Source organism: Mauremys mutica, chromosome 9 (genome assembly GCF_020497125.1).
Source record: "Mauremys mutica isolate MM-2020 ecotype Southern chromosome 9, ASM2049712v1, whole genome shotgun sequence".
In the NCBI taxonomy this organism is placed as follows: domain Eukaryota; kingdom Metazoa; phylum Chordata; order Testudines; family Geoemydidae; genus Mauremys; species Mauremys mutica.
In genome coordinates, this window is record NC_059080.1 from 73,390,198 (window position 1) to 73,414,527 (window position 24,330).

The window sequence follows — 24,330 nt, forward strand, 5'->3', positions numbered from 1 at the left end:
CTGTGGTGATTTTTTCCAAAAAAAAATTCCCTTTATAAGTGCTGCCATTACAATCTCAAATACATATAATAATGTATTGAAATAAAACACAAATAGCTTAACAAACTGTTTATTAAAAAGTAAGTCACTTTAAATAAACATTCATAATACTTTTATTCTCTGTTGTTTATCCCCCCTAAGTCTGGAAATAATTATTTTTCCCTGCTGATCTCAACCTCTCTCACATGGAAAACACCGCTTTTGTCTTGTATTTGAAATTTAACAGGGTTGTTTTTGTTTATAATGTAAATTTCAGTAGATTCTTACCATAACTCACTAATATGTGCAAAAATACTACTACTGAATAACAGAAAAGCTAGTATTTGATTGATATGCAACATGGAAGGATAAGAAATAATCATAGCTTCACCTTTTATTGAGGCTAAGCAAAGCCCTTCTGAGTGCTAAGATGGGTTCTTTTGCTCTATAGGAGTTCTGTGTCATTTCTATACGAGCAATCCAGTTCAGAGACTCTTTACCATGGTCACCATCCATTTGCTGAAACAATGGTATAATACTGTGTTCCAGTTCACACAGCATATGTAACCTATGGTGAAAGGATACGGAAATGTACTTTAGAAATTGTTTGCCATTTTCAGTTACATGTATCATATGTTTAGAATTTGTCATTTCATTCCCAAAGCTGACCACATGAATAATCCAAAATACCATGCTTCCTTAAAAGAAAATACATCAAGAACATCTAAGTTAGTGAACTGGTTATTGTTTTCTCACCACCTCCTCTCTGAACAATAGATAAACTGAGCTGAGAAGCAATGCAGTTTGCTAAGTATGGGCTCAATCCCGCATTCCTTCTTCAAACAAAACTCTCACTGACTTCAATGGCAAATTCAGCTGGGTAATGAGTGCAATATTTTTAAAACAATTATAGCCATTTTCTTTTAGCAATAATTCTTATGAATATATAACACCACCATTAGAATAACTTTTATAGAAATGGTAAAAGATCTTTGTCACCGTTGAAATTCCAAAGTTAAGAACTTAAATAGTTCTTATTTCTCATTAACGAGTAGACTAAGTTTGGAGAGTGTATAGCTGATGTGAGAATAGTGACGAGATGAAGGCTTGTGAATAGTCATGAGCATTTGGAAATGTAGAATTCTTTTGAATGGCATCTTCCAATATAAGCATAAAACCTATCTGGTACAAAAAACAGAATTTTTTAAAAAACTGAGTTGGTAAGCAAGTTAAAATGTATATTTTGCATGAAGCCACATATCTTCATTGTCATGTGGAGGTATAGGATATAAAAAGATAATACTGAACCTTTTTCTTATGCAACTTCTACAGCATTTTAAGTTAAACTTCAGTTCAACTACACTAAACTGCCTTTAAAGGAAAATAATCTCTACTTGTGTTGAGTCTAGAAATGAAGGACCAAATTCTGCTCTCGGTTACAGATGTGTAAATATAAAATCTCACTGAAATTAGTGGAGTTAATACACTGGACTAAATTTCAGGTTTTAGCTGTAGTGTTTTTAGGGCAGGAATTGGTCTGAGGTGTTCATTTTCTGACAAGCATATATGAATTCACTTGCTGATTTTTTGATGAGAATGCAACAGTTACAAAGAAAAATTACAAATATTTCCAGGGGAGATATAACACAAAATCTCAGTCAATCAGGAAAGGTTTGCAATTGGCACTGTATATGTGTCTGTTGTCAGAAAACACAAGTCACCAATAGGTCAGCACCATTTATCATTGAAAATGAAGAGTTCTTACTGTAGATTACATGAATGAGATACATGCATTTTAAAGTGAGTTCTTTAGTCCTTGAACACAGTGAAGTGGTATACAGAAGCCACAAAATACCTGATAATGTGTTCATATCCTCGCTGATAGGACCCTCTTTCAAAGCTTGCTGCTGAGAGGGGTACAATCTGCTCTGCTCGAACAACTTTCAGCGTCTCATAAAAAGCTGCTGTGTTTTTCTTTTTGGCTGATAACAACAATTGTCCCAGTCTGACACTCCAAGTACTGGACTTTACATCTAGAAAACAAAGAATCAGAAATTGCATTTCATTAGCTGCTCAGGCAATACAGCATAGCCCATAGGTGCTGAAACTAGGGGTGCTACTGCACCGTCTGGCTTGAAGTGGTTTCCATTATATACAGGGTTTACAGTTTGGTTCAATGGCTCTCAGCACTCCCATCTACAAAAATTGTTACAGCATCTCTGTCATAGCCTGTCAATAATGTAACATTTGAGAAATGTTTAGTGGAAATTCTTGATCAAACAAACTTTCATCAGAATTGGTCCAAATAGATTTCAAAAAATTTATGACAACATAAAAAGGAGTACAACTTCACTATTTTATTAGTCCCAAGAGATTTCAAGCAATTTGTGCCAATATGTGCTTTTAGAAATCCTTTAGGTGGAATTTACCAAGGAGCCTAAGGGGTGTTTGGCCTGATGATCCCTTGAAAATTCCATTCATAAAAGATCAGATAAATTAACAAAAACTGTAAAGTTAACACCAGCTGATATTTCACAGATCAAGAAATTTGCAACAAATGCCTTCTGGTTGAAGCTAGCCAAATTTGAACACATATAATTGCACAAAAATGTTCTCATTTTGATATCTAGTTTACTACCTGCAGCCAAATAATTTTCCAATAAATCCCACTGCGTTAGTTTCCAGGCTGCCTCCACTCTGTATGTGTTCAATTCAGATGTCCACTCCGGCCTATAAAAGTAAACACAATCAGAACACAATACAAAACCAGCCAGTGCTATAGCCATTATATTTTCTTGGCACAAAATGCATTAGTTCTACATTATATAAACTCTTAAACTAATAAACTCTTAAACAGCAAAACCCCTATATTACTTGAAAATCAAAGGTATGTTAACTTGCTATGAATAACATTAAGTAAAAAAAAAATGTGATCAATTTATAGTAAATTGAAATTGACATCCCATAAACTGTGTCTGCAAATAGTATATATACTTTACTAGGAACACATTTTATGATTAAAAAAAGATGAACTTTCTGGTCAAAATTCACTACTGTGCAAGGAAAACTGTATATTGGGGAAAAAAAAAAGAAAGAACAAGTATGTGGCAATCAACCATATGCTAACAATGAAGGATTCTTTTTTCCTTGAATACATTAAAGCATATATCTATCTGCACTGAGTATTATACACAAAGGAAGTAGCAGTATTTCAGACAATGCTGAAATCCTGAAGTTAGAGAAATTTTAAATGTTTCCATTTTGTCCATAAAATCCTATTTCCACACTTCTAGATACACCTGCTGTATTAGAACTTTTTATTATTCAAACAGGGGTTGTATTAAATTATTACCTGTTGGCAAGCACTCCATTCACCTGAGTGATTACAGTAGATAACTGACCAAGACCTAACATGGACTTCACTACACCATGATAATGAATGATCTAGAAATGCAGATAGAATAGATCAAAATACACATCGCGTATAATCAGGAGATGATATGTTGGTAGCTTCTGGGTGCATGTACATCAATTTTGTTTTTTTCATTATTCTTTTACATTTTTCTTGTTAGGAATATGACATGGAAAGAAAAACATTTAAATAATTAAATTATTACAGCTAAAAAGAATAACCAAATTCACACCAAAAAAATCAAATGTGAACAGAACTCCCTGGAAAAGAATCTCAGCTGATATAAGTAATTTCTAAGGTGTGTTTCAGAACTAAGTAAAACTGTTTTTTTAGTATATATGTTTGAGAACTGCTAGGGAAAGTTGTGAACAATAATATGACAAACTCACTGCCATTGGGTAATACACTCCTGTGGCCCAGCAACCCAGGGGCTAATGCAGGTACTGTCAGCCAAAGCTGACTGGCAGCCTCACAGCAGCTGGGAGAATAAAAGAGCTAGGAAGCAGAGAGGCAGGGCAGCTGCCAGAGGAGCAAGCAGGCTGAAGAAGAAAACTCTGACAGCAAGCTGCTGAGAAGCTGTGCAGAGACAGAACTCTGAGAAGGGCCGATCGGATCAACAGGCTGAAAAGCCTACAGAGATAGAGACCAAGGCCTGGTCTATACTGGTGGGAGGGGGAGGGATCGACATAAGACACGCAACTTCAGCTACGAGAATAGCGTAGCTGAAGTCGACGTATCTTAGTTTGACTTACCTCGCGTCCTCACGGAGCGGGGTCAATTGCTGCAGCTCCCGCATCGACTTTGCTTCTGCCTCTTGCTGAGCTGGAGTTCAGCAGTCGACAGGAGAGCGATCGGGGATCGTCTTATTGCGTCTACACTACACGCGATAAATCAATCCCTGATAGATCAATCGTTACCCGCCAATCCGGCGGGTAGTGAAGACATACCCCAAGGAGCTCAGGGCACAGCAGGAGTTATGGAGTCCTGATTCTGCCTGTCTGGCTTAAGGGCCCTCAACTGGAACCCAATGGAGTGGGCAGACCTGGGTTCCCCAACTTATTTCTCAGAAACTTGAGAACTGAGGTTTCCAGACCCCCTGGGGACCAGGACCACATGACCCCACCAAGAATAAAGAGAAAATTCCTGCCCCTGACTGGGACTCACGCAAGGGGAACCGACTGACTGCCCTGCCATATCAAGCAAACTATGGTGCAATCCTGCATTTGGCCAAAGGGGCCGCTGTTGCATCAACACACTCACCCCCATACACATCTCAATTTCACTTTTAAATTAAAGGTGTTTGGAAGCTAGAGAAAGACTTGCTCCTGTTTGCCAAGTATTGTTTATAGTAACTCATATGCAGTCATTGCAGCAGTATAAATGTTCATATTTTACATATATATTCTAAGCCTCTATCATTATATTTTTTCACCTTTTTGTTGGATGATGAAATAAGAATGTGTCTTTTATTTTACCTGGTCAGATTCCAGCTGAATAGCCCTGTCATAACAAGCTGTGGCATCTCTCAGCAAACCAATGCTTTCATGTTCAAGGATTTGTTCTTTGAGAGATGGCTCTGCTTTCCGAATTGCGCTTACCCCAGCTACTCCATCTGGTTCATGCATAGCAGCATATAATTTCTTTTTCCGAACATGGAAAATATTACAATTGAAAACATAAATCAAACACAGTGGTTCAGCTACAAAGGCCAACAACAAGACATTTGTATAATGTGTTAAGAATCAAGCATGTTACTTAACTGTCATATAAAACTGCTCCAAAGCAAAGTTCTTAGTTACAAATTATGACTCTAAGACATCACATAACTGAACAATAAAATCTTTAGACGTTTTAGAAGATTTTGCTGGCCAAATTTCCACATGAACTTCAGTCATTCAGTCATTAATTTTCATATGGCTCAGTAACAACAATCTCATGTTACTGAATGGATACCATATCAAATTTATTTGAAGCAACTTACACAACGGATAAAATAAAGTACTGTGTATTATACAATTTACTGCATAATAGAGTTGCAAATACATATGACTCTTACACATCACGGAAGGAGTGTTCTAGATTATTTTTCAAATTAGGAAATCATTGGGCAACTTCAACCATAAGAAGAAGTGAACTCTAACAGGAACTCAGCTAACATATAAGTTAACTATGCCGCTTGAAAATAATTCTTCATCTTTTTAATACACACGGTGTGCACTCTCTCTCTATTTTAGCATAAATTACTTCACTTTACAAAAAGATTTCATAATTGTAATATTTTATTTATATAAATCATGACTAGCTTTTATTTATTTTAAAAAGAGGGTCATGTTCATTGAAAGACAAAATTGTTCTTTTTTGAAAAAAGGAGACTTTTTAGCAATAATTATAGATTTTTATTTAATTTTCTTGTTTTCTTCTAAAGAGAAACCTCCTCCAGTTATCACATAAGCAGACATGATGAGTAGGGGGAAACAGCCCTTGCTGCTTGAAGATAGATAACTGTCTATTGCTGTTTCAGAGAGCAACAGCCTAGTCACAGCTGCAATCTTTGAGAAAAGACAAAGGGAGGGGTAACCTTAAGTGTTGACAACTCTAAACATGGCCCATCTCTGTTTTCATCTTCATTTTAAATGAAATAAAAAATTAATTAAAACCTGCAAAAATCCAAGATGCTCCTGAATATTTTGTTTCTTTTCTGTGATGAATGATTCAAAGTGCATTACAGCCCTTGTGTATGCTTTAGAGCGAAAGGAAGCAGCAGCCAATGTATCCTGAGGTATGAGGTCTAGAAAACGTGTCACACTTTGATATTCTGCATAATCCTCGCTTGATGCTATGGAATAAAACAGTTTAAGAAGTTTATTATCCAAGTTTCATTTATAAAGTTATCATTAAAGATTAAAGTTCAGTTCATCCATTACCCCAAATTAATAATTTAATTAAGAATAAAGTTTCTCTCTTCTATAAATAAAATTTCTTAAAAGCAGTGCAGCTGCATGTTCTTAAGATTTTCAAGGCATCATATATATCAACTTAGTGTTATATAAGATTTCTAAAAATAAATTCAAGATAAAAGAAATCTTAGAACATCTGTTTCTTACTTTATGAATCCACAGGTTTCTCAAAATAGCAGCTAGAAAACACTATGAGGATGGCAAGGGAATACACAGTGTTCGTTTGCCAGTAGTATGGACTTAAGAAATCATAGTAATAGTCTAACACTATCTTGGCAGCATGTTCCATTCTTATGTGGTCCTAATTTGAAGGGACATGTCTAAATGCTTATTTTAAGAATACAAAATTCCTTTTATATACAGTACAAATAACATCACTAACCTTTCAGATCTCCTCTGTCTTTGCTTGACTTACTAACAGTTTTCTCAGCAATAAGCATCTGGAATTTATGTCTAGCCCATTGTGTTAGATGATCAAGCATGGAAAACACTGTCTGTGTACTTAGTTGACTCAGATCTGATGCACTATCCTGGAGTCTTGTAGTACACAGGTCATCGTGTTTGAGAACAGCCATGATCTCTGCATACACCTACACAGAGGTTAATATGAAAAAAATCAAAACCTTTTTAGTTTCCTCATAAAGTCTGCAAAATATTAAGAATAACAGATGAAACAGAGGTCAACCTAGAAATATTAGACATTGTAACAGCATTTGTTAAGTGTTTGCAGTGTTTTTGGAGCAGCATAGAGTTCTTGCCCCTAGGGCCTAAATACAGATAGAAAAGAAAAGGTAAGAAGGAAAGTATACCAATAAGTACTGTTCAGGGAAAAAGACACAGGAAAGCATGGTGAAGCATTTTGAACAGCTTTATGAAGAACAGATAGTACTGTTCAGCTAAGTGTCTTCAGAATATGGGTAAGTAAATGGTGCTTCCATGCAAGTCAGACACAGTCTAACTTAAGTAAAATGACTAACAAGATGACTATTGGTTAATGGATCATGGAATGGCTAGTTTTAATTTTATTTTTGCTTTTATTGAGGTTAATGAAATGTTGCTAGATCTGTCGACCAAGATGCAAGTATGGGTGTGTGAGAAAATATCCTCCTTCCCTCCCCCCCGCCCAAATAAACACATACACATGAGGAATTTAGCAGTTTATGACAGAGAAAACAATGGAAGTTTCCCCAGAAATGGAACATGCAAGTAGGGACATCTTAACTAACTATAAGATTATAAAACATAGTTAAGTCTGATTAATTTGCAATTCCCTTCTCACAGTTTTGTAGGGCTGGAAGGGACCTAGAGAAGTCATCTAGTCCAGCCACCGTATTGTGGCAGGACCAAGTAATCTAGACCAAAGTTAGGCTGACTGGTCTACAACTCCCTGGGTCCTCTATGTTTCTCTTTTTAAAGATAGATACTATGTTTGCTGTTCTCCAGTCATCTGGGACCTCACCTGTCCTTCAGTTCTCAAACATAAATGCTAATGGTTCCAAGATTGCTTCAGCTAGTTCCTTAAGTACCCTGGCATGAATTTCATCAAACCCCGCTAACTTAAATGCATCTAACTTTTCTAAATATTCTTTAACCTGTTCTTCCCCTATTTTGGCTTGCATTCCTTCCCCCTTCAACATATTCTACAGCAATATTAAGGGCCAGATTCATTCTCCAGTTTCTCTCAGGAAAAACAAAAACAAAACTCCCAAAACCACATGCACAGAAGTGGAACCCAGCCTGCGGGTCCCTAATAACAAGACGCCCACACAGAAGGGTTGTGGCACAAGACACGCATGAACTCTGCTCTACAGGAGGACTTGTGCACAACCAGCTTTTCCCCTAAAGTGGAAGTCATGGCCGGGTCAGGGGAAATTAGAGGACAGAGCAACCTGAAGATGCACCAATCCAATTTACTCCATGGGCAGGGTGTGGAATGCCTATTTCCTCCTTCTACCACTCTAGCTCCTGATGCTACAGCCCTATTTGGATGCATAGCCTCCCCGCTTCTGAGGTCAAAGCACAGTAGACTACTCAGACGAAATAGTTTCTCTGTGGAGTTGGTGCACCACCTATCAGCAGTAACTTTTAAGACTTACTCAAAGCCTGGCTGAACATTTATATTATTAATGCAGAAGAGTGTTAAATACCTATAGTGTTTCCCTATATTGAGCGCTTCAAATATACTGTTATGCTGCTTCAATTTTAATTCTTATGAAAAATGTACAGGAAAACATCATCTCACCTCCTGTTGGTCCTCCTGATTGCATCCCAATAAAACATAGACGAGAATGTGTGGAAGAAGATAGATCGTCACTTTGAAGTCATTCTTCATCATAATACTGCAGCAGCTGAAGACTCTGCTGGCAAGATCATGTCGCACCTGTAACAAAAATTTTCAGGAAGAGTGTTTTTTGTAGGTAAAACATATGTGGCTAGCAGAATTGTTGGAAGTTTTAGACAACGTATAAAAATACAGTTCTTGTTACTGTTGCAGATAAACTATCCCATCCAATTTATTGGCACCTGATTCTCTCAGTCCAACGAACCATAGACAGATTATCAGACTTATACTTGCACAAGTGAGGGACTATCATATGTGGGAGCTATGGATATAGGGAGGGAAATACATCAGCTTTGCTACTGTGCTGAATGTTTTCAGGATTGGCACACCAGTATTAGCGTGCCATTGTGGAGTTGTGTCTACATAGAATTTCTGGACAGCGGGGCTCTTCACGCAGCCAAAAGTAGAACCCCTTCCTCTGTCCTACAAAGATGCCAAAGGAATGAAGATATAAATCCATTCATACGTCTGTCAGAAAGCAGAAAAAGCCACTATAGCTGGCGAGTTAGAGTGGCTCCCTTTTGGTGTAGTTCATTTAAAAACAACGTTTTGAATGTATCACCTACATATGATGGCATGGGGGTGGGTGGGAAAAGGAGGACAACATAGATGGTTTCTATGTGCTGGGATTGTGCAACTACAGGGATACGAAAAATGTGACAGGCTTCCTTCCCTACATTTCTGAGGAGATTTGAGGTTTATATCTTATCTCAGAAACACCTGAGATATTAGTGCTCCCGGCAACTAATAACATATTTTACATTTTTAGTTTTCTAAAATCTACAAAGAGGTGTTAAGAACTTGTTAAAGCCAAAAGCCTGAAATAATCTTAACTAAGGTGCTGCCAATATGCCTCCACAACAAGTGACAGATCTAGCAACAAAAAATTCATAGTATACATAAGGACTGTGGATGGTTACATGGGTGTGCCTTGGTGGTACAAAAAGTGCTGTAATTTATGCTAAAACCATGCCTGTAATCAAAAAGGCCAATCCCTCAAAGGGCCAAGTATCCTTAGCCTCTACTGACTGCAATGGATGTTAAGTGCACCAAGTATCTCATCAAATTGGGCCTAAGTGAGGTTTTTGCCCATAGTTTTTTCCTCATTTCTTTAACAGACAGGATTTGATGAAGACTAAATATACTCCACACACATTAGTATACTAGCTCACTAGTTATCTTTTCATTCAAATACATATAGCACACTCATTGCAATTACCTTTGTTATAAGATAACCTGCCCAGGTTGCTGACCATTCTGCAAAATTGTTGCCTAATTTGCTTAAGTAAATTGGCTTCTTCATTTTAGACCAGTTTACAGCCTTCTGGTAACTCTTGTATCTGTAATTTTAAAATCCAAATTTAGTAAACAGGTATTGTTTTCCTATGTGGAAGAAAGGACACAGTCCACAAGTAACCAGGAAAGTTAGCTTCTATGTTTTTGTAAGAATCAAAAAACCTCAAGCATGCAGTATGTAAAAAGGCTTGAATCCTATTGGAGTTCATACCTGTACTTTAATGAAAAACAGAGATAAGGATGATTTCATGGCAGTTTTAAAAATCTCACTCTGAGGACAAACTGCCAGGCCTGAATGTGATATTTGTGCACAGAATATTTTTCTTTGTGACTTGCAAGTCACTGAAGGATTTAAATATTCAAGTGAGAGACAAGTAAGTATTATACAGAAAGAATAGGGCTATATTTGAGTTTTATACCTATGCACACTCTTCCAGGGAAGTTAGCAAGAGTGGCATGCATATAAACAAAACCAAATTATTGCTAACTTGGAGAAAGATGTATTTTAAAAGCTGTACTCCAATATTTATTTAAATGACACATACCGTGTATTTAAGTGAGGTTCCAGTATTTCCTGAACATGCTCAGGAAACCTCCTCCAAAGCCTGGAGCCTGGACAGTCAGTGTTTGTCTCTCTACAGTCATAGATGGATAGTAATTCCTAAAAATGTAAAAACAGAAATGCCATCTTTTAAAACTGCAAATTACTCAGAATTCTAGTAGCCATATAGGATTTGAGGAGTTAAAAACTCTTACAGTATCCTAAATCACATACTAAGACCACCAGTATTTTAAGTGAAGTATTAGAAAGGTCAAATATGTAAATATGTTCCTTAAAAATGTTTGTTGTACAGATTCTGCATTTCAGTGCAACAAAGAAAAACATTCAATAATAAAAATAGGTGATCTAACAAGCATGCTGCCTTACCTGAATGGCATACGCTGCAGAATCTTGAGCACGGACATTATCAGCATAAGCCATGAATGCTCTGGTTAGTTCCATTAATAATCCATGGCCAAAATTTGGATCCTCCACTCCAGCCTCAGTAACAAACAAAAAGACAAATTTATTTAAGAGGCTGGCTACTGGCTCAAGAAAGAACTTTAGTCTATCACCTTTGGAGCCTGGTTTCAAATTGGGTTTAGATGAGAAAGGAGGCTGATGTTTGATGATATCTGGCCCACAATTCACTTTCAAAGGAAACTGGGGGCCTAACTCACTTAGACCCTTTAGAAAATCCCAAACTGAAGAGGAAAAAGTTCTACGCAATACACAGTGAGAGTAAATTTTCAGTTTCTGTGGAAATGGATTGAAAATTAATTCATGTGTGGTCTTAATCCCAAACTGTACACATCACAAGACTACCACAATACTGACAGACTTGCAAGTCTCTATGAAACAGCCCCAGGTTTGGAATAGCAGGCATGTTCAGAACTGAGGTACTTTGAGAGAGTTTTAGTGACTGTTGCCCACACCATGACTATGTCAAGCCAGTGCTATTAGTCCTTCACTTCCATGAACAGTAAATTCACTTTCAATTCATGGTCAAATCCCGAAAAGTGCAGAACATCTACTGAGCTTTTGCCACACCCAATGATTTCAGCACCTTAGGGTTTAGCCCTAAATAAAGTGCTTAAACAATGGCATTAGTCATTACAAAATCACTACAAAATATAGCACAAATCAAAATCTTTATTCATGGAAGTGAGTTACTGACAAAGAAAGAAGGCTACCTACTGCTGTCCATATTTGAGATAATATTTCTGTACAAGTAACTTGCACAATAGCTGTCTGCACTGTTTAGCTCTAGATAGTGCCAGGAGCTTAATTTTCAGGAAATTTCTCCACCCACAAATTATGTATTTTATAATGAAGACATTCATATTTAAAATGGGGGGGAGGATAGCTCAGTGATTTGAGCATAAAATGTGATTTGAGAAAAAAAAATCACTCCATGTCATTTTATTTCCATTAAACCACATTATTGATTTTAATGTTCATCCACATTCTCCACTGGTCTCATATTTAGACATAAATTTTACAAAATGGTGCCTAGGGACTGAGCCCCCTGACTCCAATTAAGGTTACCCAGAGCTGCACAGCTATGTCCCTGCATAATACTTTATAAATTCATCCTTTGGAGTTGACATTGCTCTGAAGCATAACAGTTTTCCGACACTCAGAAATGTTTACATGTACAATGAAACAACTGCATTATGTAACTGATTTGAAAAAGTATCCAAGTTTTGTTTTTAATTGAATTATAAACTGAGTTAGTCTCTCAAGAACTCTATTTTAAATGTCTTAAACAGAGCATTTTGTGGAACCACCAGGGATGAGTATTGAGATTCGCTTACCCTAAGGCCTGGTCTACACTAGGAGTTTATGTCGAATTTAGCAGCGTTAATTCGATTTAACCGTGCAACCGTCCACACCAGGAAGCTAATTAGTTCGACCTAGAGGGCTCTTTAGTTCGAATTCGGTACTCCACCCCGACGAGGGGAGTAGCGCTAAATTCAACATGGCTATGTCGAGTTAGCCTATGTGTGGATGGAAATCGACCTTAGTAGCTCCGGGAGCTATCCCACAGTGCACCACTGTGTTGACGCTCTGGACAGCAGTCCGAGCTCAGATGTTCTGACCAGCCATACAGGAAAAGCCCCGGGAAAATTTGAATTCCTTTTCCTGTCTGGCCAGTTTGAATCTCAATTCCTGGTTGGACATCGGGGCGAGCTCAGCAGCACCGGCAACGATGCAGAGCTCTCCAGCAGAGGGGTCCATGTAATCTCAGAGTAGAAAGAGGGCCCCAGCATGGACTGACCGGGAAGTCTTGGATCTGATCGCTGTGTGGGGCGATCAGTCTGTGCTTTCGGAGCTGCGCTCCAAAAAACGGAATGCAAAGACCTACGAGAAGGTCTCCAAAGCCATGGCACTCAGAGGATACAGCCAGGATGCAACGCAGTGCCGCGTGAAAATCAAGGACCTGAGACAAGGCTACCAAAAAATCAAAGCGGCAAACGGACGCTCCGGAGCCCAGCCCCAGACATGCCGCTTCTACGAGGCACTGCATGCCATTCTCGGTGGGTCTGCCACCACTGCCCCACCAGTGACCGTGGACTCTGAGGATGGGATAGTGTCGACGGGCAGTTTCTTGGCGATGTTCGCGGATGGGGAAGATGAGGAAGGGTTTGTGGAGGACGAGGCAGGTGAAAGCGCTTACAATACTGATTTCCCCGACAGCCAGGATCTCTTCATCACCCTCACAGAGATCCCCTACCAACCCTCCCCGGCCGTTAACCTGGACTCTGAATCAGGGGAAGTATCAGTCGGTAAGTGCTATAAACATGTAAACATTTATTTTTTTAAAAACAGGAATAAAAACTATATGAAAAGAAGGTCAATGCATATGGGGATAGAACAGAAATCCTCTTGGGAGAGTTCCACGAAGCTCTCGTAGAGGTACTCGAAAAGCCTCCGCAGGAGGTTCCTGGGGAGAGGTGCCTTATTGGGTGCTCCGTGGAAGCACACTCTTCCGCGCCAGGCTATCCTCAGGTACTGTGGGAGCATTGCCTCCACGAGCATGGCAGCATAGGGCCCTGGTTTGTGCAGGGTTTCACGCAGCATGCGCTCTCTCTCTCTTAGTGACCCGCCTCAGGGTGATCTCGCTCGGCGACTGCTGCATCTAATTAGGGGAATTAGTGTAATGTTACTATTGGGAATGCTTCACTTTTCCTTTGCATAATAATAAGTGTCGTTTAACAGCCACGTGGTGGAGGCTGCAGAGGGGAAGCATACAGAGATCTTTCCCGGGGACAGCCGCGAGGGGGTGGAACAGGGTCAGAGTTTATGCTTTCCGGATTGCCTGCAGCAGGAGGGCACTGCTATACATTAACTTTTAAGTAGCCTAAAGTTTATGGCTTACCATGCCTGGCTGCTACACGGATTCTGCTGTCCTGCCCCGCTTGTCTGATCTCCAGTGCAAGACCCCAGGCAATGAAAGCGAAGGCCGAAAATTCGAACTTGTCCTGAGAGCACATGAGATAGGTGCCGTGTATGGTCTTGTTCACAGAGACAGACTAGACTGTGTTCAGTGTTCGCAAACATGTATCTTTGCAAGGAAATCACTTCCTTTTCCCATCACACAGCTGTGGCTGTTTCCCGACCTGCCCCGGCATCCCCCTCACAGAGGCTGGCGCAGATTAGGCGGCGAAAGAAAAAGACTCGGGACGAGATGTTCGCTGAACTGATGGCCTGCTCCAGAGCCGAGGCGGCCCAGCAGAGCCAGTGGAGGGAGACCCTCTCTCAGTACCAGCGCTCACACAGCGAACGGGAGGACAGGTGGTGGCAGGAAGACCAGCAGGCGACTCAAACGCTGCTTGGACTAATGAGGGAGCAAACGGACACGCTCCGGCGCCTTGTGGATGTTCTGCAGGACTGCAGGCAGGAGGAGCGAGCCCCCCTGCACTGTATCTGCAACCGCCCTCCCCCGCCACAAAGTCCTGTCCCCCCCTCACCCAAAATAACAAGAAGGAGGGGTGCTAGGGGCCGTGAAAACTGTCACTCCACCCCAGCAGAGCGCTCATGTACCAAACAGCTCTCATTCCCTAAAGTATGAGAAGTGCTTCCCTTCCTGGCTCACCCAAGCCCCAATCCCAGTTTCATCCTCCAACTGTGTAGCTGAGTATTAAAAATAGTTTGCTGTTAATTACTGTTTCCGTCATGTTTCTTTGCAGAAGACTTTGTGTGAAGGGGGGGGAGGGGTTTGTTAATTGCATAGGACAACCACCATTAACAGGGTACAGACATGGGGGCAGGATCAACAGCAAGTCACACACAGATTGCAGTCACTAGGCACCCGGGTCACTCTGGGAGGTGTCTGCTGCCCCAGGTCAGTCTGGGAGGTGTATGCTGCCCCAGGGTCCTAGCGCCTGCCATCCACAAATGGCAAGGCAGGCTGCCCTTACCATGCCCTTCCACCCTAGCCATGAGCCTCTCCGATGCCCTGAGCCCCAGCCAGAGCCCTCATCCCCCTACACCTACTCACCCTTCCCACACACCCCTCACCCCTTCCTGCAAACCCACCCCTTCCTGCACACCCTCCTGTAACCGTCCTCCCCCCAGAGACCGCTGTAGGAGCAGGAGCCTGTCAGTCCTCGAGTGTAGAAGCGGTCTGTACATCACTGCACACCGTACCCACCACAGTCTGCGTCCCTGTTTGAACCCTTTAACGCGAATTCATTAGTAAAGAAAACTTTGTTAATTAACAATGTTCCATTAACTTTATTTTTAAACGTGTGTTGGAAGGGGGGAAACCTGGTGAACGGGGTATGTAACCGCAGAAAAAAGTCAACAGTAACTGAAACAGGGGCAGGTTCAGCTTCTCTGTAAAGAAACTGAACAGTCATAGGTTACCCTGCTCTCTGAGGAACCTAGCTTTCAAAGCCTCCCGGATGCACAGCGCTTCCCGCTGGGCTCTTCTAATCGCACGGGTGTCTGGGTGAGCGTAATCAGCAGCCAGGCGATTTGCCTCAACCTCCCATCCCGCCATAAAGGTCTCACCCTTGCTCTCACAGAGATTGTGGAGCACACAGCAAGCTGCAATAACAATGGGGATATTGGTTTCGCTGAGATCCGAGCGAGTCAGTAAGCTCCTCCATCTCCCCTTGAGACGTCCGAAAGCACACTCCACCACCATTCTGCACTTGCTCAGCCGGTAGTTGAAGAGTTCCTTGTCACTGTCCAAGGCGCCTGTATAGGGCTTCATGAGCCAGGGCATTAGCGGGTAGGCTGGGTCCCCGAGGATCACTGTAGGCATCTCCACATCCCCAACAGTTATTTTGTGGTCCGGGAAGAAACTACCTTCCTGCAGGCGTCTAAACAGACAAGAGTTCCTGAAAACACGCGCGTCATGAACCTTGCCCGGCCACCCGACATAGATGTTGGTAAAACGTCCCCTATGGTCCACCAGTGCTTGCAGCACCATTGAAAAGTAGCCCTTTCTGTTAATATACTGGCTGGCCTGGTGGGCTGGTCCCAGGATAGGGGTGTGAGTCCCATCTATAGCCCCACCGCAGTTTGGGAATCCCATCGCGGCAAAGCCATCTATGACGACCTGGACGTTTCCCAGGGTCACTACCTTTGAGAGCAGTAGGTCAACGATTGCGTTGGCTACTTGCATCACAGCAACCCCCACGGTAGATTTGCCCATGCCAAAGTGGTTCGCTACTGACCGGTAGCTGTCTGGCGTTGCAAGTTTCCAGAGGGCTATGGCCACTCGCTTCTGCACACTCAGGGCTGCTCGCATCCGGGTGTCCTGGCGCTTCAGGGCAGGGGACAGCAAGTCACAGAGTTCAAGGAAAGTGCTCTTACGCATCCTGAAGTTTCGCAGCCACTGTGATTCATCCCAGACCTGCAGCACTATGCGGTCCCACCAGTCCGTGCTTGTTTCCCGGGCCCAGAATCGCCGTTCCACAGCACGAACTTGACCCATTGCCACCATGATCTCCGCGGCGCGGGATCCCGTGCTTTGTGAGAGGTCTGTGCCACTCTGACACTTCATGTCCTCACCGCGCTGCCGGAGCCTCCTCGCCCGATTTGTCAGCAGCTGACTGTGGAAGAGGTGGACGATAAGGTGCGAGGAGTTGACAACAGCCATAAGTGCAGCGATGATTGCAGCGGGCTCCATGCTCGCAGTGCTGTGGCGTCCGCGCTGTCACTGACCAGAAAAGTGCGCGAACAGATTTCCCGCCGGCGCTTTCAGGGAGGGAGGGCGGGAGTGACGGTTGAATGACGACAGTTACCCAAAACCACCCTCGACACATTTTTCCCCCAGCAGGCATTGGGGGCTCTACCCAGCATTCCAATGGGAAGCGGGGACTGCGGGAACTGTGGGATAGCTGCCCAGAATGCACCGCTTCCAATGTCGACGCTTGCCCCGTTAGTGTGGACTCACAAAGTTGAATTAGTGTCCTTAGTGTGGATACACAAATTCGACTTCATAAGGTCGAATCCACAAATTCGACCTAAGTTAAATCGAACTACTCTTGTAGTGTAGACATACCCTTAGTCAATTAACAGCTTTTAATAAAACTTGATGCTTTCAATTTGTGCCATTCTGCAACATTTTACTACCCAACCAACTATTTAATTCAATACAACATTTCTCTTCTGACTGCAGTTTCAAAAGTTAACAGTATCATATGATAGAAATTCCAATGTAATGTTCCTTACCACAAATGTAAAATTATTTCCTTGGGTTTCACTTGTTGAAAAGTCCAGTCTACCTGGATCTATGGCTCCCAGCTCACCTAAACATTCTCCACAAAGCAGTCGGGCTTGAGAGTTTGCATCCTGACAGCCAATTAAAAGCACAGTTACCAACTGGGAGATGACTGGCTCCACAGTTTCACTGTCTGTTGCATATTTTATCAATTTTTCCTAAGAAATTGAAAGAGGAACAGAAAGAAAACAAATCAATTATAAGTGTGGATATAGAAAAGTTTATCTTATGGGGAAACAACAGTAAAAGATCTTTCCTCCATATTTCACCATCTCATAACCCTTATGTTTGTCATCTCCTGCCTGTCCTGTTTAATTTACAGCTCAATTCTTGCATCGTCTACCTGCAATGCTTACTCACATCAGAAGTAAATGGTAGTACTCATCTGAGTAAGGGACACAGGATCTGGCCCTCAGTTTGTCTCCTACTCGAGAATCTTTCATTATCTATAAATAATCATACACTTCTATGGTACTGTAGAATCAAAAAATTGATTTGTGGGGACCAAGACATGGCACAAGGCCCAATGCCTTTTTATAAAGCCTGGTTACAATTCATTAAACAAAACAGATATTGTCCCACACATTACTTTAAACCTTATTCTTATCTATTTAATTTTGTTAAATAACTTGTTAACTGCACAACTGCACATAATTACAGGAAGGATTTGTCCTAATGAGAAATTACATAGCTCAATATTTCACCACAAAAGAGAGCCAATCTGACAGCCATTTATTAATGTATCAACACAACAAACGTCATAACACACAAGGACAACTTACAATCTCTTATCTGGCTTCATAAATTAGAGGAAATGCCTTGCTATTACTCATGGCCATATGTAAATAGTTCTGGCATTAGTGAGTACATATGGGAATACATTCTCTCATCCATCAACCACTTTGTAAATATACTTGAGCACAATATGGTTGAGTTAGAAAATGAAGCAAAGGGCTGACGTGTTAAATGCCTTCTTTGTTTCAGTTTTCACCAAAAAGGTTTGTTGTAAATGAATGACAAACATAAAACAGGTAGGATCTGAGGCTAAAATAGGGAAAGAACAAGTTAAGAATTACTTAAGGCAGGGGTTCTCAATCTTTTTCTTTCTGAGGCCCCCCTAACATGCTATAGAAACTCTACAGCCCAACTGTACCACAACAACTGTCTTTCTACATATAAAACCAAGGCCGGTGTTAAGGGGTAGCAAGCCGGGCAAGTGCTGACTTAAGCTATGGTGGTGGTCTGCACTAGAAAATTAGGTTGTCTTACCTACATCACTTGGGATGATGGATTTGTTAATGCAGCCTGTTAAATCAGAAAGTGCTTTAATAGAGAATAAAAAATAGCAAATTACTTTTCCCAGTAACAGTCCCATTACAAAATCCCACTTCAGTTCTGGAGTAACTTATTTCTTGCAATGCTGGGCTAGCACTGCTCATTCAGTTCTGATTCAGCAAGGATCTCACACAAAAAAATAGGGTTTGAAAACTCTGTCAAAAGAGAAAGTTAGATGGGAACCTACCACCTCACCCATTCTGAAGTCAAGGGACATCTATACGGGTAAACTGAGAACACAAAGCCACCTTATCTACCTTGCTGCTTATTGTAAGAGAAAACAACATCCCAAGATAAAGGAAAATGATACTGTTGGTCCAGACAGTATCATAGTTCATCTTTAACTGCATTCAATATAACAGCTTTTTATACCTGATTTCTATACAACGTTTCCTTCAGACTGGTCAGTGCGTGGATACGAACATCTACATTTTCATGCTGAATAGCTTTCATGGATAGCTGAAGTGTTGTCTGCAGGTCAGTGCTTTCGGAGGACTCCTGAACAAAAATACACAAGTGTATAGCACAATGATTAACCACATCAGGAACATGGTTAAAATGCACCTCAAAAACATGAGAAAATACATATCAGCCACCTTTTAAAGTAGAAGTCTCCTAAACCCATATCCATACCCCATAATTGTTTGCTCACAGTGGGAGGAAAACATATTTAAATTAATTTTGTTCTCATAAAAGGTGTCATATTGACAGAAGGTTTTTAGTTTTATTTTCTTTCAATTTAGAACACTAAAGAGTTCCCATACACAGGTCCTGAGCAGCCTGCCAAGAATTTAACATTACCAAATAAAATACTATTTAATGTAATCAGCTCACTACTCCTACCAACAGTAACTCTTCAGACAGGTTCCTTCCCCCCATCCCCCACATCTTGTAATGCCTTTCCATGGTGAGGCAAAAGAAATAGGCCCTGCACTGTGCCCTAGAAATAACAAATTTGGGCTATTTTGGATCAAGGGCAAAAGGGCATTCCAAAAAGCAATGGTTTTCTTCACAGTATTCTTCATTATAAGATGATATTTTATAGGGACCAGTTTAGGATTTCATATTCTGACATATGATAGTATTTGGTAGTTTTTCTAACAGGACATTCATTGTTAAAAGCTAAGCTGGTAAGGAGTGAAGTGTTTTTAAGATTATGAAGAATATTAAATAAAGCACATAAGATAAAGGGAACTCAAAATTAATTATAGAAATATTAACTTTTACACTACTCTGGGAGTGTAATGTATCAACGAGAATCTGGCTCTATTGTGTGGTACACATTACCAAGTTTTCCTTTATCTGTATAAGTATTATCTCCATTGTATATCTGGGCAGGTAACTTAACTTCAGTTTCCACAACATCATACAGAGAATTATGGCAGAGCTAGGAACTGAATCCAGTAGTCTATCTTTGTTTCCAGTCTCCTGCACTGACCAAAGGATAATGCCTCATTTCAATTAGGAAATTTACATATGCATATATCTAGATTTTTACCCTATTAGCCTGCCATTTTGTGAACACACATTCTCTTCAAAGAGAAGCACAATGGTTAAGATTTTCAAAACAGTAAGGGATTTAGAGACACATCTTCCATTAAATTAAAATTAAGTGAAAATGTGTTGGCTAAATCCCCTAGATTTCTTTGAAAAATCTCACCCATAATATATTATCACCATAACATACAATACTATATTGCCACACCTGGGTTTACATCATTAATTCTTTTGGTACATAAAAATATTAAAGCTGTACCTTTCTATATTCTTGAAGGACTATTTGAATTTCTTTCAGTTCAGGATGATCAGGAAGAAAATATATTTCATGAAGAAAGTCTTGTACTGCATCTCTAATAATTTTTTTTTTAAATAAATATTACAAAGATAAAGAAATTAGTACAAATTAAATTTGGGTCAGAAAATCTTACAAGGCTATCAAAATAAAGTAATAAAATGTAGTAACAATAGAAGAACAGAGCTTTGGTGAAAAATAGGATAAAATGCATTCAATCTGTTAGAAATAAGATTTCATTTAATTAGTTAACCTAATTAAAAGAAAACAAAAACATTTACTTATCTGGCTACTGGACTTTATCTGAAATAACAGTGTTCTTTCCCCCTCCTATAATCAACTTGGTCTCTTAAAAGACAATTCTTTCCAACCGTGGGAGCATTTTAGCTTCTCCATCCATCACTCAATCCCTCTCGAGGTACATCTACACTGCAGCTGAGACCATGCTTCTCAGCTCGGGTAGACAGACACGCTAGCTCTGCTTAAACTAATGTGCTAAATATAACTGTGTAGCCAGCGGTAGCATGGGTGGTGGCTCAGGCTAGACACTTCAGTATGTGCCTAAAACAACTAGGCAGGTGTATATTCAGGCAACTAGCCTGAGGTGCCATCTGGGCTACCCCTGACCACGCTCCTACATTTAGAAAAATAGCTCAAGCAGAGCTAACGCTCACCTGTTCACTCAAGCGGGGAACAACACTCCCAGCTGCAGTGTAGACATTCCCTCAGAGAGGTGCAGCTCTCCTCCTCCTGGGAACTGGGAGAAGGGTTTATTTTGCTTCCCATTCTGGGAAAACACACATAAAAGATATCTACCCAATGTGAACCAATATAGCAAACCAATGTTCTCCAACGATTGCTTAACCTATAGTGCTTCCAGCAGCTCCCATTGGCCAGGAATGGTGAATCGTGGCTGCTGGGAGCTGCGGGCGGCCGTGCAAATGTAAACAAACGGTCTGGCGGCCCGTCAGCAGAGTACCCTGACGGGCTGTGCGCCCCGTGGGCTGCAGGTTGCCCACCACTGTTTTATAGGCAACATAGTTCTTGACTAAGATTAGGAAGATTTTTATATATGGAAATATACCTATCTCATAGAACTGGAAAGAAGCCTGAAAGGTCATTGAGTCCAGCCCGCTGCCTTCACTAGCAGGACCAAGTACTGATTTTGCCCCAGATCCCTAAGTGGCCCCCTCTCAAGGATTGACACCCCCCCCCGGACTGTATTTTTCTGAAATACAGATGGCTAATTACTAAGACTTGGGTCTATAATGTTAGAGACCTAGATTCTATTCCCAGTTTGTATGACCTCTCAGTGAGATAAGAGGCCAGACTCAATAATAATTCTGTGCCCTTCACAACCATGTTAACACCTGTCACTAGAACAAACAAGTCTAGAACTCATGGTCCTTTGGTTCCCAGCCCAGTACATCTTCCCCTTAGTCCAAGGACAGTTTGATGGGGGAAAACCAGCACTAAGAGGGGTGATCACCATTGTCGTAGCATACCATAGACAAAATGACAGAGGCAGTGTATGTGCAGTGCTAATGGAATTATCAATGGATTTTGGCAGCAAGCTGTATTAAGAAATACACAGGCAGGAAAATGGCAATCTTTCAACAGATTGGAACGTGATTTCATGAAAATTTGTTAACACTTGGCCAACATAAAGACACCTAACAGGAGCATCCACTGCCAAATTTCAAAGTCTGCTGCAAGTTATTGAGGTGTTGGAACTCTTGAAAAAAAACTTTACACTACAAAAAACCATTACCATTATTAGACAGTTTTTATATAAGCGTTACTCCCACTCCCACTATCATACTTGAGCCACTAATGCATATGCAAAATATTTCCAGTCACAATACCTGTTCTCAACTATGAGAAAATAAAATATTGCTGCAGTTTCTTTTGGCTGGACATGTATGAGGGGCAACAAAGCTACTATCACATGACTGAGTAGGGAGCCAAGGTAAGCATGATCCAGGCATCGAACAAAACAGTCCCACGATCTAAATGAAAAGGAAAAACAACAACAAAAAATAAATATTCTTTTCTGCATATGGGCATTTTAAGTGACTCATGAGATGCAAACACTAAGTATTTAAAATAATTTTAGTTTCATGAGCTATAGGTATACACCAGAACACCCATACACAGAATTTGAAATAAGTTTCTGTCTGAGTACATTGTCAATTCACCTGCAGCATAACTCTGGAAAGTCATCCTTGTATCTTAAGCCTGTTCTCAGTGTAGTCATCATCTTCACTCTCACTGAACTGATATGTTTGGAACCCATAAGCTTCATTAAAGACATCAAACTGTTCAAGGCCTGAAAATAAGGAAAGCACTCTTGAATAAAATTGATATTTGATAAATTAGTTGTACAGTGAAATAAGAAATTAACTGTTAGATGTTAACTTTTGTCCATAATTTTCAGCTGAAAGTTTTATACAAGAGTTTAGTTGTTAAATCATTAATTTAATTAACACTAATTTAAAACTTTATGGTCAAAATTAAAACCACACACCATTTTCTTTGAAACCATTAAGCAACTTCCAAATTCCTATTGTATTTGCATACAATAGTGTCTTGATTAGCTGCAATAGCAAGGCTATTGAGTAAAGGGCTCTTCGACCTGAAGAGATTTCAATCACATACAACTATTACAGTAATTCAGTGAGTTGATTGTAAAGGAAGGGCAGCCATCACGCAGAGAATTTATATTGGAATTTGAAATCCGGTCTCATTTTAGTTTCAGCTAATTATTAAGGACTTTCATTCATACTGCTTGTCCCATACTCCTATAACAGTTTTATCTTCAAGACTTCAGAACTCCTTTCAAGATCTTTTTGCTGCTCAAAGTAATATAGTGGTTGTCATCATCTTGATCATGGTCTTCTCAATGCTGAACACTAACTGTTGAAGAGAAGCTTTAGTGCTATCATCCCTCCTTGCGGCTTATGGTTATAATGACTACATAGAACATATGGCGGTTACTCTGCCCTATAGCTTTCTAGGATTTCTGAGGGGGCACACCGTCCCTCTAATAAGAGAAGGCTAACAAATTCTTCTGGGCTCAGCCAGCACTAACCAGGCACATCTAGAAAGGTTTGCTCTGCCTTGAGAGAGAAAGCTTAAAAAGGCAAAGCCTGGCAGAGGAAGGGATGATGACTAGAGAGAAGAGTGCTGTATCTCAGCGACTGCAAGCTATAGGGACAGATCAATATAGAAGAAGACAGTCACAGACCTTGTGACTCCTGAGACTGCATGGACCAGGTTTAAAGTGGGAGTGACCCAAAAGAAAGGGCTGAAGGCAGATCCTAACCCTGATTAAAGACGCTACACCTGCAGATAAGCCAAACCCCAAAGGGGTGACAAAAAAGACTGCCCAAGAGACTGACCACCTTTGTCTCTTTTATTGTGATTATCCCTGTCTCAGGGGAGGGAGAGAGAAAAGAACCTTTTTGTTTGTTTTGTTTTCTTTGGAGAATCCCCTGAGTGCCACAATCAGGGAAGGACTCTGTAAGCAAACCAAATCGTGGTCTGGTGGGGACTGGGGCTCCCCACCACTAGACACCAAAAAAGAACTGCAGCTAAGGTTTCTAAACCTCCCATCCTCCAGTTTAGTACTTTGTAGAATTCTCAGCAATTTAATAAAGGGAAATATTGACACATCAAGTTTTCTGGAAGTCCACAATAATTCTGTAATCATGCCATTGTATAAGCATCACAATGAATTCTTCTCTCAAAGAAGAAAATAATTTGCAACAATAAGAATATGAGCCATAAGCTTCCACCATTACAGAATTTACAGTGATTCTTCATGTAGTCTTTGGGGAACAATAACCAGACAACTAGCAAATTTCTATTATAAAAGAATGGAAATATAAATCCATATT

General features: G+C 40.5%; 1 protein-coding gene across 1 annotated transcript in view; it reads right to left on the reverse strand.

Annotated features, from left to right (window-relative positions):
* The window catches only part of ATR (ATR serine/threonine kinase), a 78,320-nt gene that overhangs the window by 28,285 nt on the left and 25,705 nt on the right, over positions 1-24,330 (reverse strand). Inside the window, exons 18-33 of the mRNA XM_045029389.1 lie at positions 22,630-22,760; positions 22,297-22,440; positions 20,396-20,489; positions 19,012-19,137; positions 17,256-17,462; positions 10,953-11,066; positions 10,570-10,685; positions 9,948-10,068; positions 8,630-8,767; positions 6,770-6,977; positions 6,088-6,266; positions 4,906-5,070; positions 3,371-3,462; positions 2,657-2,748; positions 1,874-2,051; positions 410-586 (exon numbers count right to left, since the gene is read on the reverse strand). Coding sequence (XP_044885324.1) covers positions 410-586; positions 1,874-2,051; positions 2,657-2,748; positions 3,371-3,462; positions 4,906-5,070; positions 6,088-6,266; positions 6,770-6,977; positions 8,630-8,767; positions 9,948-10,068; positions 10,570-10,685; positions 10,953-11,066; positions 17,256-17,462; positions 19,012-19,137; positions 20,396-20,489; positions 22,297-22,440; positions 22,630-22,760 — 2,282 coding nt within the window. The remainder of the gene's footprint in view (positions 1-409; positions 587-1,873; positions 2,052-2,656; positions 2,749-3,370; positions 3,463-4,905; positions 5,071-6,087; positions 6,267-6,769; positions 6,978-8,629; positions 8,768-9,947; positions 10,069-10,569; positions 10,686-10,952; positions 11,067-17,255; positions 17,463-19,011; positions 19,138-20,395; positions 20,490-22,296; positions 22,441-22,629; positions 22,761-24,330) is intronic.